We start from the raw sequence: 18,291 nt of genomic DNA on the forward strand, positions 1-18,291 counted from the left end.
CTGCTACAGTTAGTAGTTAACTGTGGGGTTTTGACCCAGAAAGAACATGAGGATGATCATTCTGGGTGGCAGGAAAGAACAATCAGGCAGTGCAGTAAGCAGCACATAAACTCTTAAGAACTATAACAGCGGTGGCACTAGAAATGTTATGTTACAAGTAAAATGTGTCAATATGAGGGGCGCCTGGGTGACTCAGTACGCTGAATGACCTTGGTTTTGGCTTAGGACATGATCTCATCGCTCCGGCTCAGTGAGGAGTCTGCTTGAAGATTCTCTCCCTCTGCCCCTTCCCCTGCATGTGCTCTCTCTCTCTCTCTCTCTCTCTAAAATAAGTAAATCTTAAAAATAAATAAATAAGCATAAATTTTTTTAAAAGTAAAAAGGGTCAAGGTGAATGCAAAATTGGCATGAAAGTACTCCAGTGTTCATTCTTTAATTCAACAAATATTTATCCAGTGCTATTACACTTCAGGTCCTAGAAACTGGGATGTAACAGGACAGTCTCCACCTTAAAGGTCTTTTAGTCTAGAAACCAAGGACACCGCCAATGCAAATGACGTAAGGCGGGTAGGGGTCTATGCCAAATACACATGAAGAATTTTGTACGATGAGTTGGAAGCAATGAATACCTGGGGATTTTGTTATCAAGGCCTTTGCTACACATGAAAGAATTACCCTGATATAGGTGACTAATCATTCACCAGTGTTTACCAAAGTCCCTCTATGCCTAAAACCTGGTGCTGGGAGAAACACCAGAGGCGGGAACAACAAAATTAGAATCAAGTAGGTAAAAGGCAGTAGAAAAGGGGGCTATTAAGATGTAGGTTTTCAATCTCAATTTCCATGCGACACCAAGTTCGAATCGCCTTATCAGAAAAATTCTCTCGAGGATTCCCTCTCTTGCAACTAAGGAGGTACAAGAACCTGGAGCTCAGGGAGCAAGAGCCCCCTACCCTAGACCCCCCCAACGAAACCCGCAAAAAGCTCCCGGCCTGCAGGGCGGCTCTAACGAGCCCCGAAGCCCTGCGTGGCCGCTCCCCCGACGCCGCACTCCTCGGTACCTGATGCTCCCTTTTGGTGGAGGGCTCCTCTTTCACCTCCGTCACAAACACACACGGCATTTTCCGCTGCACCGAACCTAAGCGCCTCATGATGGGCCCAACAGGCAGTGCGAATGCAGAGCACGCCTCCAGAGCCCGGGCCAGGCAAGCGTACCCAGCAGTCACGAACACTTCCCGCTCAGGCGAAGCGGCAGCGCCCCCACGGCCCCCAACACCAAGCGTGGGGCGGGACGCACGCGCAGAAGCCGCCTCCTGACCGCGGCGCCTTCTGGGAGTTGTAGTGTGGGAGCCGAGGTACACCGCCCCCCCCCCCCCCCCCCCCCCCGCCCCATCCCCAGCCCCGCCCACCCGCCCGCCGTTTGCGCTCCCGCGAGCGTTAGTCCGGGTTGTGATGACCGTGAAACAAGAGATCCGTTTTGGTTTTTTTTTTTTTAAGATTTTATTTATTTATTTGAGAGAGAGAATGAGAGAGAGAGTGAGCATGAGATGGGGGGAGGGTCAGAGGGAGAAGCAGACTCCCCGCTGAGCAGGGAGTCCGATGCGGGACTGAATCCCGGGACTCCAGGATCATGACCTGAGCCGAAGGCAGTCGCTTAACCAACTGAGCCACCCAGGCGCCCCAAGAGACCCGTTTTTGAGTTGTGTGTGCTTAACCACACTTAGTAACCGATGGTATTTATGAAAATTAAAGAATACCAAGTTACAAGTATCAGATGCTGATTTAACACCACTCTGGTGAAAGTTAATTGCCTGTCTCTTTAATAAATTCCTGTAAAAGTTTAGAAATATTCGAAGACCTCTCAAAGCCTAATGGAAACAGATTTCCCAGGAAGAGTGCTAGAAAAAGCTACAATTAAAACACCTGGGAACCCCCAACACAGACAATAGTAATACCGTTTGGATTACACCTCATTGTGCCTCATAATATGGTCAAAATTGGTTCTGATGTTTTCCTGCGTGCAAAATTTAGCCTTAGACTAATCCAAAACCGGATTTCAATCTTAATTTTTTTTCATAGGAATCTCATTTATCTTAAATATGAGTTCCAACAGAGTCCAAATGGCTTGAGTTGTTGGGAGTCAATCAACTGCAGAGCTAGTCAATCAACAGCTTTATTTGACTTGTTGCTTAAAAGAATATTGGAGGGTAAGTGATAAGACGGTCAATGATTAAATAAAATATTAAATATTTAGTAATAGTAGGCTTCCTATCTTATTGAGGCTAGTAGTCTTCAGCAGGGGAGTTATGATACTGCCATTTTTATGTGCTTAGACAAGGTCCAGGTCTCATTTCTATAACTGTGTTACCTGCAGGTACCATAGAGTCCAGTGTTTTCCTGACTTATCCCTTAGAAAAGGTATTTATACATAAGAGGGTTTCCAAAGAATAAATATTCTTTTAAAAATGCACTGTTTTTTGATTGCTGGATTCAGAGAGGAGAAAGAAGAGATTTGCCATTTAATTTACTTTCTGTTCTGCTATCTTCTTCTTCTAGGACAAACACAAAAAGGCAAAAAAAAAAACAACACTTTTTTTTTTTTAAGAGGGACGGGGGAATGGTACACCTGATGCTAGCTGTGAGCTATGGGGACCAGACACTTAGTATTTTATAGTCAAGCACCAGTGATTTCCTGTTCCTCCAGAGGAATCCCAACAAGCAGTGTGTTTCATGGGTCTCAAGGGAACAACAAATAACCCTCACAACTATCAACTGCCATTTCCCAAACTGCCACAGAACCTTCTAGGTCCAACATTCTGTCATTTCTGAGAAGGGATCATCTTCTAAAACATTCTACTTGCTGTTTGAATAGTAGTAGAAGGCTAACCATTCCTCAGGAAGCACTCAATTTCCAGTGCTTTGATTTCCTCAGTGCCCGGAGCAAAGCCTTTGACTGAAACAAAGGAGTCCAAGTCAGGGGAGAGCCACACGTCTAATTCACAGTTACAAATAGGGCTCCTATTCTAATGGATAGCAGCCAGCAGCTTTGCCAGATACTCATAAACCTGAAGAGCCAGCAAGGAATTACTATTGGCCCCTGTACTTAAAGTGGTATAATTGGATTACAAATTGGAAGAAATACTTTCTTCTCTGACTGATGTGTTAGTATTCTAGCATGCATCAAAGATGGAAGACACTCAGTGTGAGTCTACATTGGCCAACCCAAAATACTTACAGAATTCTCAGGCCTACTCCTAGCTGTGGAGGCAAATTTCCCATTGCTCTTCCTTATACGGAGTAAAAATCCTCATGCATATGGTCACAGCTTTTCCTGAAAGACCAGAATGAATTTCACAACAGGAAAGATGTGAATAAGAAAAGGGGAGGGGGGGGTGGAGGAAAAAAAAATGAAAATAGAGCTTTGTTTTAAAAAATGAGAAAGAAAGAAGAAATTGAGCCTCCAGGCATTCTAAAGACTACCAAAATGTACAAATCTATTTACTGGTCTTTGCAAAGACAAAAAAAAAAATCCCCACTTTTGGTTTGACCTGTTTTTGCTGTGTCTAATGGAATGTAATTGTTCCCAACATACTCCAAAAGGTAAAAACATTTTTTCATCCTTTCCCCGATGTAAAACAGGGATTCTCACAATGGCTTTAATCATGATGTTACATGTAATCATGCAATAATGGTGTTTGGTAACAGTATTTGGAAATAATCCGTGCAGTCAAAAGCTCATAGGCAGAGAGGGAGTTTATCTGGAGGCAAAGACCACTTAAAGATATTTCTTAGAGGTTTTTCTCAGTAACTTATGTGCTTAAAATGAGTACTTTATTGTTCTAGAGTTAGCAGTTATGGCAAAACAGAAGGCAAGATGTTAAGTTTTTATATATATATACATATACATACATCTTTGCTAATATTTTATATATATACATATATGTACATATATATACATCTTTGCTAATATTTTCAAGGTTTAGCCAAATTTTTATTCTCTACTTCTTCACTTACTTTTAATACTGCCTATTTCTATTTTTTCTCTTATTTACAGTTATAGGCAAACAACTCTTTTCTAAATTTTAATTCCTTATTTTATTTCTTAGATTTTTACCTTAAAGTATTCAGAAAATTCATACCAATTAGCCTGTTTTACTTAACTAAAGTGAGAATTCCTATGCCTTTATGAAGAAAGACTTCAGTAACTGCTGATTGAAATGTCTCATTCTGGGAATCAGAGTACTTCACTTTGTCTTCAACAAATTCTCAAAATTTATAGACACTCTGGACCTGCTATAGGAAGAAGCTATTCCTCCTTTTATGATGGATGAAAAATGAATACAGCTACAAGGTGAATAAATAGTCCAATTATATTCAGGTACCTATTAAAATAACACAATCTGATTTTTTTTCCCAATTCAATGGATAGTAGTGAGTATACATTTACATAATTATATTATCTTGGAGTATAGATAGTATATTTACCTATTAAAAATTTTTAGTTTTGTTTCCAAACCATATATAGAAATGACAGTTTAGAAAACAGCTTTTTACTTGTGAAATACATAATACTTTTTCATTATGATATTATGAACTGGCTTATGTCCCAAAGTCAATCAGAACATTAAAGATAAAACGTTTTATTTTTACTAGCCTATTTGGTTAATATACTAGAATTGAGGAAGAGAAATACTATACAGAATTCACGAAGGTAGGCTAGCCTACAGTTACGTGTGAGGTCATTTATGATGAGCAAACAATGGATTAGGTAACAATGAGGAAAATTCTGGAAGTTTGAGTTTGTGTGCTTACTAGCAACCACTTTGAACATTTCTGCAAAGCTAGAGAAGGTATCTTCTAATTTAAATTTCTTTAAGAATTATCTATTGTGTAATATACTGTCAACAGGAGGTCAGTTTTAAAGGAATATTACTGATAGCCTGAAAGACTGTGGAAAAGAAATTCTTTTTCCCCCTTACACACTGATAGTTCTTATATTTGCACTCCTGCAATTCTTATATTAAAAAAACATTGGATTAGCAGCAAGAGAGTTGAAAATGGCAGAAGTTGGGAATGACTGCTATTTCTTTTTTAATTCCACATGCATAAAGGTAAATATTGTACAATTTACGGTACTTCACATGCTTAAGCTTTTTAGTAGAATGAAGGAAGATATGGCAATAATTTGTATTGCTGAGTCAAAATTTACTATTTTCCTGAAAAATACTTTACATATTTAAAATCTGAAGTAAAAGCTTATCATGTATTTTTGACATACTGAATTTCTCTGAGGAAATTAAAATTATGATATAGTTTCAAACATATTGAAACGTTATCTGATACATCGTATTGTTACAGTTAATGTGATTCCAAACATGTTAATTCAAACAGTTAAATTCAGCTTACTATCAAACTTAGTTTAATAAATCTAATTGATTCCCTATTTGAAATTCATTAACCCAATTACTGAATTTTCCTGCCAACAGTCTAACAGCGAATATTTGATAACATGGGAAAAGGAAAAGAAGTATTATAAACAAATTAGCCAAATATGAATCCAAGTTTATAAGGCTAAAAGATATTAAAGATATAAATACATTAAATAAATAATAAAGAGATTAAAGAGATTAGGATTAATGGATCTCAATGAAACCAAATAAATGTAGAAATTTGGAGCTTCATGTTCATACCTGAATGAAAGACACCATGTGTCTGATTTAAAGTGTTTTATCTCTGCTAGGAAACCTGAATGGAGTCAACCTCTTTGATCATAAGAATTTGATCCACTTTTTTTTTTAATTCAGTTAGCTAACTTATAGTACATCATTAGTTTCAGATGTAGTGTTCAATAATTTATCAGTTTCCTATAACACCCAGTACTCACTTATTTGCCTGTCCCCTTATGATTAAACCTAGAGATGATACATAATAATAGAATTTATATTCTGTGTGTGCAGAGAGTTTTGTCTGTTTCACCGCTGTATCCCCAAGTACCTAGCACTGTGACCAATGGGTGGTAAATTCTCAATAAATAATTAAATGAATACATAACAATAGCAATAGCAACCACGATACCTTCCTCATATAATTTTTACAATCTGTGGAGGGGGGCATTTTATTCCCTTTTTACAGATGAGAACACTGAAGCACAGACAGGGTGAGGAAATGTATTAACTTTGTAACTATGGACAAATAATGGAACCAGAAGTTCAAATACTGGTTTATCTAGCCCTGTCCACTATCTTGTACTACAAGATCCACAGATCCACTTTTAAAAGGGGGACATTGTGAAGACAGGAGTAAGAAAGTGAGAAAAAATAAGAAAAAAACATGGAACATGTGTCAAAAGACAGAACTTCATGGAATATTTTTATTGAATGTCACGCACCTCTCTGTTAGAAAGACAACGGCCTACAGTTTTTCCAAGTGTGGGCCTATGTGTAAAAGACATAGAATTAAAAAAAGTACTAGCAGTCCATTAAAATAATCCACATCTGCTTTTGTTGGTATATGTATATGTGTATTGGCACAGTTATTTATCTTGTAGACCAAGGGTATAAAGGATATACATTTAATGTAGCATAATGTGCTAATTACTTAAAATTCCACAATAATATAAAGTTTAAGCTCCATTCATTCTCCCTGTAAAAACACACTTAACAGTATCTCCAACAGACTAAGAAAACATTATCTAATAAAGATTGATTAATAGAGATCATCTCCACCATTTGAATGTGGCTTGTGATTCTTAAATAAAACAAAACAAAACAAAAAACTATCTTTTTCCAGAAAGCTAAATTAAATTGTTTCGTCATCGGATTGCAATCAAGAATATCGGTGGTATCATATATTTATTCTTAGTGAATCATATGGATTAACTGAACAAAAAGTAGCATTTTATCAGTGATTTGTGGCATGTTGTACTAGATTATATTGTCAGTCTCTCACTAAAATGAAACAAACTTGCTAAAATTTAGACTTATAACCTTATTTTGTAGTATTTTTTGTGATTCTAATTTGATCTAGTCATATTTTCCTTAATTAATTAGCAACTTACTGTTGTTGAACACTAACGCTAGTACATTGAATTTTCCATACTGTTTACTTTTTACTTGCAGGGTTCCCAGTGCCGATTCCGACACTGTGAAGAGGCCCTTGGCAGTGACACTGTGTGCTCATTATGGAGAAAGGGAAAATGTTTAGATCCACTTTGCAGATTTAGACACATGGAAATGCAGGTAGAATTACTCACCATCATCATGTTTGTTAAAAAAAAAAAAGCGTCTCCCTTCAATAAGACTGAACTATGTACTCTTTTTTTTCTTATGTTATGTTAATCACCATACATTACATCATTAGTTTTTGATGTAGTGTTCCATGATTCATTGTTTGCATATAACACCCAGTGCTCCATGCAGTACGTGCCCTCCTTAATTCCCCCACCCCCCCTCCCCTCTAGAACTATGTACTCTTACAACACAATAGAGAAAAAAATGATTCTTTCTTCCACTACTTAATTTTATGCATTTTACATGCTGTTCAACTTAAATTCTTATAGAAAATGGTGGCATATGTTTTAGAAATATCTATTGTATCTTTTAAATAGCAGAGTTTAGAAATACTGAAACTCAGGAGACACACATGATCCTAAATCAGTAATTGGGATAGTTTTGTCACATTGCATTGTGCTGTAGCACATTGTATTTATTTTGAACATGGTATCTGATCATTATATTTCCCCCACCTCCTTTGTCTAGCAAAACTGCAGCATTTCATGCTTCTGGGAAACTCAACCTCTTGGTTGTGTGAAGATCAGTTGTATCTTTTATCACAGCAAACCTCGCAATATCAATGGATTATTTTTGCCACCAAGTAGCAGTAAGTATATATTTTAAATAACATGGACATACCATATTATAATGTGGTTTTGGAGTAGCAGCATAGAGTGATACATTGAATAAAGCAGGACAAAATGAGTATGGTTTAATAGCCAATGGATGATTTGGGATGATTCTATCAAGAATCATGAGAAAAAGCTTAGAATGAGCCATCAAGTAGCTAACAAGATGAAGTGAACAAAGAGCAAGTTACACTCTCTCTGTGCATATCTAAAGTGGACTTTATTCATCTGAATGTCAAACGGCTACTGACCTCACTAGGTAGAAGGAAATTGTGTCTCAGCAAAGCATCATACAACTGGAGCCAAGCTTAGAGGTCATGCCTCACTGTTGCTCCCTGTGAATGTGCAGAAACCTATCTAATAGGTGGGGAGAGCAAGGGCATGCTCTAAGCTGCACACTTCAGCTTCTGGAAGAGCAGCTATATATGCGGTTCTTTCTAAGCTTCAACTTGGAGAAAATACAATCCCATTGCTGCAAAAGCTGTGGCACAATTCAGTCTTCCTAGATGATACTGAGACTCTACTTTGTGGTGAACCTCAGTGTAGCTTCTGGAAAGGAGATACAGAGGACACCATACCCTAAATCAGTGAGTGGTGAGAAACTTGCTTAAGAAGTTGGGACTGTCAGGTTTTCCTGGTGCTGTAGCTATACCACTTTCTGCTATGGCCCTCATATTTTTCATAATGGACTCATTCTAGAAATGAGCTTACAGGATATCAATCCTTTGGGATCTGAAAAATTGGCTTCAGATAATCCTTTGGCAAATGGTAAAAATTAGGTCCCCTTGTTAGGTTCTTCTGGAAAACTCTGACCTCATGGCATTCATCATATATTCAATACCTTAATCAATGATTCTCCTCCTCACTAGACTGTAAACATCATGAGGATGGAGCTCATAACTAGTTTCCTTACCAATGCTCTCCGCAGTGTCTAGAGCATAGAGGCTCAGTAAAATCGGATGAATGGATAGATGGATGGGGGATGGATAGGTGACTGCTGAAACTACTGGGGACCCACTGTAGTGAAAGTGACTGCACCTACTAACTGATCAACTTGGCTTCATTGGTTTATATAGAGTGTAATTTTATTTTACCAGGAACGTCGTACTAAATTCCTTATATCTTGTTAATAGTTTGCTTCTTAATGGTCTATGATAAAATTAACTATCTTTCAAACTAGTTCATTCAGGACTAGAGGAAAACAGACTGCACCTCTGTGCCAAAAAAGGGTAGAATGTCTGTATAACTGACAATTGTTGGGACCCCCATTGTTATACCACCCTGGGCTAAGTTCTGTAGGGGTATATTTTATTACTCTAATTTTTAGACATAGAATCTGGTGGTCAAAGATTACTTCTGGCTTTTCTGGAAGTCTTAACTTCTTGAACAGGTATCAAGGCTGAGCCTGACTCTTGGAGTAAGGTTTCCTCTCGATAGGGTCAAGACTAGACCCAAGCACTGGGACCAAACCCTAGGCATTGTACCTCCATTGTAAGAGAGATAAGTGGGTTTCACAGGCTGCTAATACCCTGCTTTCTCATATCTCCTTTCCTCCATCTATAGGGCATAAGAGGGAGACCCATATATCCATCGCACCCTCCCACACACCTCCCATCATGTCCACTTACCTGATTTGAATTCACCAGGACTAATTTCATTCCACCCTTTATCTATTTATCTCAGTTTGTCTTTGAATGATAAAAACACTCCTGTGTGTTTCTCATGGGTTCTCACACTACTACCATACAACAGTTCAGACATCAGATGGGAGAATTTTTTCCCACATCAATGATTTTTTTCCAAGCAACATTCTATAACACCACCTGGGTGTCCTACACTTCAGTTCTAACAGTACCAGGAGTTAGCACAGACCCCATGGACTAAGGGCTCCAAAAGATTCCCCCTGCCACTACGTCAGATGTCAATCAAAGGTCTCCAGGCTACTCAAACTTCCATCTAACTTGGCTACAAATTGGAGGTTCCCATGATCTCCCTCCTCTGATTCTATCATTTCCCTGAACTCAGGGAAACAGTTATTTACATTTACCAGTTTATTATATAAGATATCATAAAGGATACAGATGAACAGCTAGATGTAGAGGTACATAAAGCAAGGTCTGGAAGGATCCAGAGCACAGGAGCTTCTGTTGTGGGGTTGGGGTGTGCTATCTTTCCACTATATAGATGTGTTCACCAATTTGGAAGCTCTTCTAATCTCATACTTTTGGAATTTTTATGGAAGCTTCATCATGTAGACATAATTGATTATTAACTCAATATCCAGCCCCTCTCTCCTTCCTGGAGCATAGGGAAGAAGGTGCTGAAATTTCCAAGCTTCTAATCATGGCTTGATCTTTCTGCTGACCACCACCCTTCCTATAGCTATCAGGAGCCCACCCAGAGTCACCTCATTAGAACAAAGGACACTCCTATCACCCAGGAAATTCTGAGATTTGAGTTCTAGGTCAGGAACTCGGGTCAAAACCCAAATATTAGAATGAAAGGTGCTCCTAGTACTCTTGTTATTTAGGAAAGTACAAGGCTTTTAGGAGCTCTGTGCCAGGAATTGGGGGCAGAGACCCATATATGTATTTTCTACGATTTCACATTAGTGAATACCAGAAACCCCATCTCTCAATGACTCACTCCTATCCTTGTTTGGTCCCTTTCATCCACCCTTCTCCAACCTTCAAATATCAGCAGGATACTTTCTCAACTTCCTCTCTGAACTTTCCCTTCATATCCACAGCTAATGTAAGCATAATTTCCTTCTACGGACCCTACTTCTCCTGCAGCACTCTCCAAATGGCTGTTTTTTCTCCCAGCTCTCAAGTAGCATTTGACCTGGAGGCAAGGTAGAAGGTTCCCTTGGTCCTCATTGCCAATTTCAAGTTCTCTTTCTCCCTAAAACCATCCATAGAAATCAATTCTGGCATCCATAGAAATCAATTCTGATTTTTGAAAGATTTATCCAAATATATCTTTTTAATGTTACTCATTTATTAGATCCTTTATCCTATGATTTGCTTAAACCCTTAAATAAATTGCACTTTAAAGGATTATCAGTAATCCATTTAAAAATTCAAGTATACACATCAGTGTTGGTTACTATGCAGAGAGAATGTCATTGTGTATAGTTTCATTTAATCTGTGATAAATGTTCAGCTGTATTTTTTATTAAAATAAACCATGTCAAGAAAAAAAATAATTTCTTATATATAATGCCAATGGATTATATCATTGTTACCCCTCAGTGTTGCTGTGGTTTTTTTTTTTTTTTTTTTTGTCTCTGTTTACATCCATCCAGGTCCCTCCTGGTTTTTCAAAAGTCTGAACTCTTGGCTCATTGTCCCTCTAACAGTACTCCTGTGTCAATTCTTGATGATTTCAGTATATAAATGTATGATATGCCCATCACCCTAGCTTCTCAATTCCTTGAACTCAGTTCCTCCACTGATCTTATTCTCCCCATCTCTGTCACTCTTTCTTACTCATATCCAAATGCTAATTACCACCGCCACCCCATGATCTCAATTACATGCATTTCACCCTATGACCTATTTTTCTATTTCACTCCTTCTAGAATCCTGAATGTAAACAATTCTTCAAATCCACTGGGATCTCTAGTTCATTGATTGTTCCATCTTTTCACCATTCCTCACCCCCTGGATCTAAGTTCTAGGACACCATTCTTTTTTTTTTTTTTTTTACTCCTATGTACCTGGGGCTCTATTTTCACTCTCCCTTGTTGTTTTTTCCTCCACTTCTTACATGTGGAATATTCTATGAGTTAGTCTTTGGTTCTGTTTTCTTCTCTACCTACTCCCTTGGTAATTTCATATCTCATATCCAATCTTTATTTTGTTCACTGATGAATCCCAAGCACCTAAAATAGGAACATGGTATTACCTTTCACATAGAGGCCAAGTCCACCCTCGGAAGTCCTGAGCAGTATGGATTTGTGTTGAGCATGTAACTGTTTTCCCTCTGCCCAGACACATTTCTGTGCTCTAGGATAAAGGATTCAATTTCCAGACGGTAGGGAATTAACGAGCTTGTTTGATTTATGTATTGAACTACCATATCATCTATTCATTTTGAAAATATCGCAACACCTCAGAAAGTATAATTTGATCTTTTGTAGACCTGATCTTTCCTACAATATTTCCAGGAATACCTATCTACCAAGATTCACATTAACCCAAACTAGGACCCCTAAATCTTCTCACCTTAGACAAAGATTACATTATAAGGTTGTACCTTTATTAAAATTAACCTTTTTATGTTTCAGTAAGTGCATGGAATTGATAAATTCAAGATGGGATTATGATAATTTTTTGGTAGCAAAATATAAGTATCAATTCACACATAGCACTGTGGAATTTATATATAATTTTGCCCCTTAGGTTAAATAAGATAAAATTTAGATATTTAAATGTATAACCTGTAAGAATTTCTAGGGTTTCTGCTCAAGGAATTGAGACCCACCATGAGTGGCAATGCCCTCTAAGTCACCAGCTGTGCTCTTCCAGAATGAGGTGCTTGCCAAAAGCAATTTTTCAATAGTTGATTTGCCATTGTGTGTCATTTTTAAGCACTAAGTGCAATTATCAAGAGTTCTACATTTTTTGTCTGAGAAAATAAAACTGCCAGTTAGTCTTTTTGCAATTTAAACTTTAACCTGCTAGCAAATTAAAATAGGTTTTGGACTCTTTGGAAAGAGACGTCATTTAAATACTGCTAAACCAGTCCTTTAAAAAAGAAGCCTAATCCCTCTGGTTACCATTCTCAAGTTTAAAAGCAAATAAATACTAAACCAAAAGATAATGCTAAGAAAACATAATTCAGGGGCACCTGGATGGCTCAGTCATTAGGCGTCTGCCTTTGGCTCAGGTCGTGATCCAAGGGTCCTGGGATCGAGTCCCACATTGGGCTCTCTGCTCAGCAGACAGCCTGCTTCTCCCTCTCCCACTCCCCCTGCTTGTGTTCCCTCTCTCGCTGTGTCTTTCTCTGTCAAATAAATAAAATCTTTTTTAAAAAGGGGTAAAAAAAGAAAACATAATTCAGTTGATATTTGGTAGGCATTTCTGAGTATATTTCATATTTTCTTTGCAAGCATTGTAGGTATGTATTCTTTTTTCCATGCTATACATGAGAGGTTAGCATATTCAGACAAACTGTTCCCCCTAAGAAATTTCCTAAGTTTTGTTAAGGATGATTTCAAAACACAGTAGCTCAAACACTGAAGCAAATTCTCACCTCCTCGCCTAGTTGCCATGTTATTCTATAATGAATAACTTAACAATAATTTAATTCTTATTTTTCTAAGTCAGTGTCTTAAGGTGCTTTGGACACCTGACTATCTGGCCAGTGAAATGAACTTTAGATCAGCTCACTTTAGGTCTAGCCTGAAGGGATACGTGTACATGACCTTATTCTAAGTCTTGGCAAACAATTACTTAATAAATGGTTCTTAGGTAGTTTAATAAACACTTTGACTTGAATATTAGAGTTGGTAAAATAGACTACTTTTGTTTTTGGGGGGAGAACAATTGTTAATGGTTATAAGAGGGGGGAAAGTTGAACAGTTCAACTCAATTCTTTCCTCTTTTGGGGAGAGGTGGATAGGTAGAGTAAATGCCATAACCCACACAGTGGTGATGCCTGGAACAATTTGTGTTGGAACTGGGCAACTCTTCATCCTTGTGTCTGTTTTCATCTTTGGTCCAAAGTGCTTCTAAAAGTACAACAAAATAAAGGCAAGTACTGAAATACTGGTTTTCTAGGCCTAACATTTATTAGTTACATTTGGGTCTGAGACCTCCACAGACTTTAGGACTATATAAACTAAAATTTTATGATTTAAGAAAAATGAAGTAGGGTTATAAGAAACAAGAAAATCTCATATTCAGTATTTTCAAATAATTTCTTATATATTTTCCTGTGGCAGCCCTGTATTGGGCACTTTGCATGCCTCATCACAAAAACCTGTCAAATAGATACTATTAGCATCCCCATTACAGATTGGCAAAATGAGGCCTAGAGAAGCTAAATATCTGAGGCAGGGTACTTGAATTCAAGCACAATTCTGTCCGACTCTAAGACTCTATGGCATTTCAAGAATACATCAGTTCTTTTGGCCATTTTAATGGACTCACCCGTAAGACCTCCTCATCTGGCTTCTTCCTTTTGAGAGGTTAATTCTATTACCCTACTCTGCAGCCTTCTTTTTGAAGCCATTAAGATCTTTTGCATTTAATAGAAAACTCCTTTTTCCCTTTGATTTATATTAAACAGTGGACTTCAAGCATTTCTGAGTTATGTATATTTCCATTAAATAAGGTTTCCTCTTTCTCTTATTTTCTCCATGTATTTGTGGCCACACAGTGGGACTTCTTCCCTTTAATCATCTGAAGCCCAGAAGCTGAGGAACACCATCTGGTATTCACCTTATCCAGAGGTCCTCAGCTCTGACTCCCAATTAGAATTACTGTGGGAGTTAAAAAAACAACAATATCAACCAACAATAACAATAAAACAACCCAAAAAGTTTCCAGTCACCACCCAGACCACCAATTAAACTGATGAGTGTTAAGCCCAGCTTTCAGTGTACCTTTTTTTACTGCAACTTTTTTTTTATAGAAAAGTTGCAAAAATAGTTCAATGAACACCCATCCAAGTGCTCTTAACCAGATGCACAAATAAACATCTGTCAAATTACTTTCTCTTTTCCCTCTATGGTTGTTGCATATATGTAAGTATTATATTACATGCATGCATATAATGTACCAATACATACTTATTCCCCCTTTTTGGAACCATTAAAGTGTTAGTTGCAACTATTTGACACTTCATCCCTAAATACTTCAGCATATATCTCCTAAATTTAAGGACATTCTCCTGCATAAATACACTACATACAACTATTACATATAGGAGGAAATCTAACAGTGATATGATACTAATGTCTGATATTCAATCCACAGTTTGTAATTTTCCAATAATGTTCATTATAACAGTGCTTCTCAAAATTTAATATTCACAGAAATTACTTGGAGATCCAGTGAAATTGCAGTTTCATTCAGTATGTCCAGGCTGTGGCTTAAGTTTCTGCTTTTCTAAGAAGCTGTCAGGACAATGTATTCCCAGAACTATGTATTGAATAGCATAGCTTTATAGTTGTTTGTTTTGGTTTTTTCAATCCAGGATCCAATTAAGCATCATTTATTGTAATTAGTTGTCATGTCTCTTTAATATCTACACTTCTTTGTTTTTTTCTTCCATGTTGTTGACATTTTAAAGAGTTCAGGCTAGTCGCTTTGCAGAATATCCTTTAAATGGGAATTTGTTTATTTGTTTTCTGTTAATAAGATTTAGATTAAACATTTTTGGTAAGAATACTACAATAGATTATAAAATCTATACAGGTGTTCCTAATGCCCTAATCAAACCATTGCATGAGGGTGTTCCCAAAGAATTAGTGAAAAGTGAAGAAAAAGAATTGGTGAGGAGCCAATGGTGAAGAGCTCTATGAATTATACAAAAATAATCACCATTTTTACTCTTTCAAGCAAAGAGAAGGATAGTATCTGATTCCCAAAAATTATGAATAAAAACAACTTATTTGGTTAAAAATAACTGAATTGTTCAAGCAAAAGATTCTTATAACCTCCATGTTTTGCCTGTGCATTTGTGTTTTAGTTAGGAAGGGATTTATAGCAGAGAGTATTGCATTATGGTGATGAAATGCATGTCACCTAAGTGAAAAGAATCAAATTTGTTTTGAAAATTGATTAAGCACAGACAGTAGCTGTTTATCTTTGAAATGTCTGGGCATAACATGGCAGTCTATCATGGTACTAAACAAGACTCTCTTGGCTGAAAAGCACTGATGTTCTGTTAACCATTAAGAAACTTGTTCTCCCTGTCCCCGCTTCACCGAAATCAAAAATAAAAACAAAACAAAAAGCAGCATTTGTTAACTTCCAGAGAGCAAACACTCCTGCCATGAATGATTTCAAGTTACCAATGTAACATCAGTGGGCTTGCAAAATAATAATTAGTTCTCATTTGCTGATCTGAGCCCAATCCAGCACACACTGATTTTAAGAAGACAATCCCACCTCAATCAGATTTAAGGGAAAACTGGAAATTATTGGCTCATGTAACTGAAGAGATTCAGCACAGATCTGACCTCAGATGCTGGTGGATCCAGGGCTTCCTTCACCGACGCTTGACTCTGCACTTCTTGCCATTCACATACTGGGGTTGCCCCCAGAACCTCATATCTGGTTCCCAGAGGCCGAATAAGCAAGGATGGAGAACCCTGAGTCAGACTGGGTTAAAATCTCAGTTTGCCACATACTTCCCAATAACCTTGTGGAACGTAATATCTCTGTGGCCCAATTTCTTCAACTATATAATAGAGATAGTAATAATACCTATGCCATGGGGTTGTTTTGGATATTTAATGAGTTAATATCTAATAGTTTAGAATAATACCTGGCAAAGAGTAAGCACTCAGTATGCTCATCACTATCATCATCATTTTCTATTAACCTCCAAAGAAATCTTTTTCAAGCTAAAGCCTTAACACTCAACCTCATCTAATGATGCGGGAAACATGTTCATTCCTAGGAATGGTTCAGGCCAAGGGGATAGCTAATCCTTAGGTCTAGGATGTCATCATCACTCAAATTAAATGGATTGAAGATGTGGAAAAGTTTCCCAAAGGAAAACTAATGTTCTTTGTCTAAAATGAGGGAAGAAATGACTATGGGACAAACATAATATTATTATTATAATAGTAGTAACATATTATTATAATATTTATATACAATATATCTAACATATATTATTATATTATTGCATAATATTAAAAAATACATATCTTTTTCCAAAGAGTTAGATGAAATATATCTGATCACACCAAAATTGATCTTAATGGCATGAAACTATGCTTTGGGTAGAAAAATCAAGGTAACCAAAATGATCTATTTGTGTAAATTAATAGAAAATACATTATAGTACTTCCTTGAAATTCAAATCCCATGGGAAAGTTACAGTAAAACAGCAAAAGTATAATTTATGTATCAAAACTCTTAGCACACCATTGTTTTAACCATTATAGAGAGGGTAAATTTAACTGTCTAAATGAAGTTTTTTTGCATTACTTGATTACCAAGTAATTCACCTGAATTATTTATTCCATGTTTTAACTGGGGAGTTTCCAGTCACTAAATATGCTATATTTTCCTATACTATAACTTTCTCCTTCTGATGTATATTTTAATACCCTGAATGGAAAGGTATAATGAACAGTGGTCTTTATTTTTGATGAATTAGTCTTTAAAACATTTTTTTATTAAACTCATCATAAACTTAAATAGTTGCAAAAGTTCCAACATTTTATCAATACTGACATTTAACAAATAAAATTTAATTACTCTTTTAAACATCAGATGACATTTGATTTGCCATATGATTTGATACTCATCATATATTTTTAAAATTTAAGAACAATAATCTCGAAGTTCAAACAGGTCCTAAAATTTATGTAGAAATGCAGAGAGCCAAGAACAGTCAAGGCTGCTTGAAGAACAAGAAAATTATAGCACTTATTCAACCAGATATCAAGGCCTATAGAGTGATAGAGATTAGGACAGCGTCATATTCACTAAAAGCTAAGGAAATTGACAAATGGAATAGAGTGAGAAGCTGGAGATCCCTGCAGAGATGGACACTTAATTTGTAACAGGTAGCATGGCCGATCAATGGGTAAAGGATGATCTTTTCAGTTAATGAGGGGAAAATGAATTCCTCTGACACCATACATAAAAATCAATTCTAGGTAAATTATAAACCAAAATGTAAAAGGTCAATCTTTAAATGTTTCAGAAGGTAATAATCACATAAAAAAGTATTAACTATTAAAGAAATGATGAATAAATTTAGACATATTAAAATAAAAATCTGTATTCACCAAAAACACCATTAAAGAATGAAAAGATAAGCCATAGAAGGTGAGAAAATATTTGCAGCATATGTCATTATATGACTGCCATAAAAGACTTGAACTCAATATTTGAAGAAAAATCGAAAGACAGAGAACCTGGAGAACCTGATGAAACAGGTTTCTCTGTATAGGTATTATCAACATTCAGGGCTGGATAGTTCTTTGTTGTGGTGGTGGTGAGGTGGTGGTGGGAGAGGGGGTGGGGACTATCCTATGCATTATGGGAGGTTAGCAGCCAAAAAAAATTGGCTCTTACCCTTGAGATGCCAATAGCATCTTCCTAATTGTGTAAACAAAAAATATGCCCAGCGATTGCCAAATGTTCCCTAGAGGAAGGAGTAAAATCATCTCTGGTTGAGAACCCCTGTGCTAGAAC

At 36.9% G+C, this 18,291-nt stretch overlaps 2 protein-coding genes across 18 annotated transcripts in view; one reads left to right on the top strand and one right to left on the bottom strand.

Annotated features, from left to right (window-relative positions):
• C9H12orf29 (chromosome 9 C12orf29 homolog) overlaps positions 1-1,286 on the bottom strand; it is a 32,857-nt gene extending 31,571 nt beyond the window's left edge. For 3 of the 6 annotated variants that reach the window (XR_003519879.2, XM_027593688.2, XM_027593689.2), the window contains exon 1: positions 1,062-1,284. Coding sequence is in view for 5 of the 6 variants with exons in the window: in XM_027593688.2 (XP_027449489.1) it covers positions 1,062-1,151 (90 nt within the window). In the remaining variant the exon portion in view is untranslated. Of the gene's footprint in view, positions 1-1,061 lie in introns of all 6 variants that reach the window. The other 3 variants (XM_027593687.2, XM_027593685.2, XM_027593686.2) reach the window with 3 other exon arrangements.
• The window catches only part of C9H12orf50 (chromosome 9 C12orf50 homolog), a 38,502-nt gene continuing 21,371 nt past the window's right edge, over positions 1,161-18,291 (top strand). For 6 of the 12 annotated variants that reach the window (XM_027593682.2, XM_027593677.2, XM_027593681.2 and 3 more), the window contains exons 1-5: positions 1,218-1,355; positions 2,080-2,207; positions 4,280-4,351; positions 7,119-7,238; positions 7,758-7,878. In XM_027593682.2, coding sequence (XP_027449483.1) covers positions 4,328-4,351; positions 7,119-7,238; positions 7,758-7,878 — 265 coding nt within the window. In that variant the 5' untranslated portion in view covers positions 1,218-1,355; positions 2,080-2,207; positions 4,280-4,327. The other 6 variants (XM_027593679.2, XM_027593672.2, XM_027593674.2 and 3 more) reach the window with 6 other exon arrangements.

Source organism: Zalophus californianus, chromosome 9 (assembly GCF_009762305.2).
Source record: "Zalophus californianus isolate mZalCal1 chromosome 9, mZalCal1.pri.v2, whole genome shotgun sequence".
Lineage (NCBI taxonomy): Eukaryota > Metazoa > Chordata > Mammalia > Carnivora > Otariidae > Zalophus > Zalophus californianus.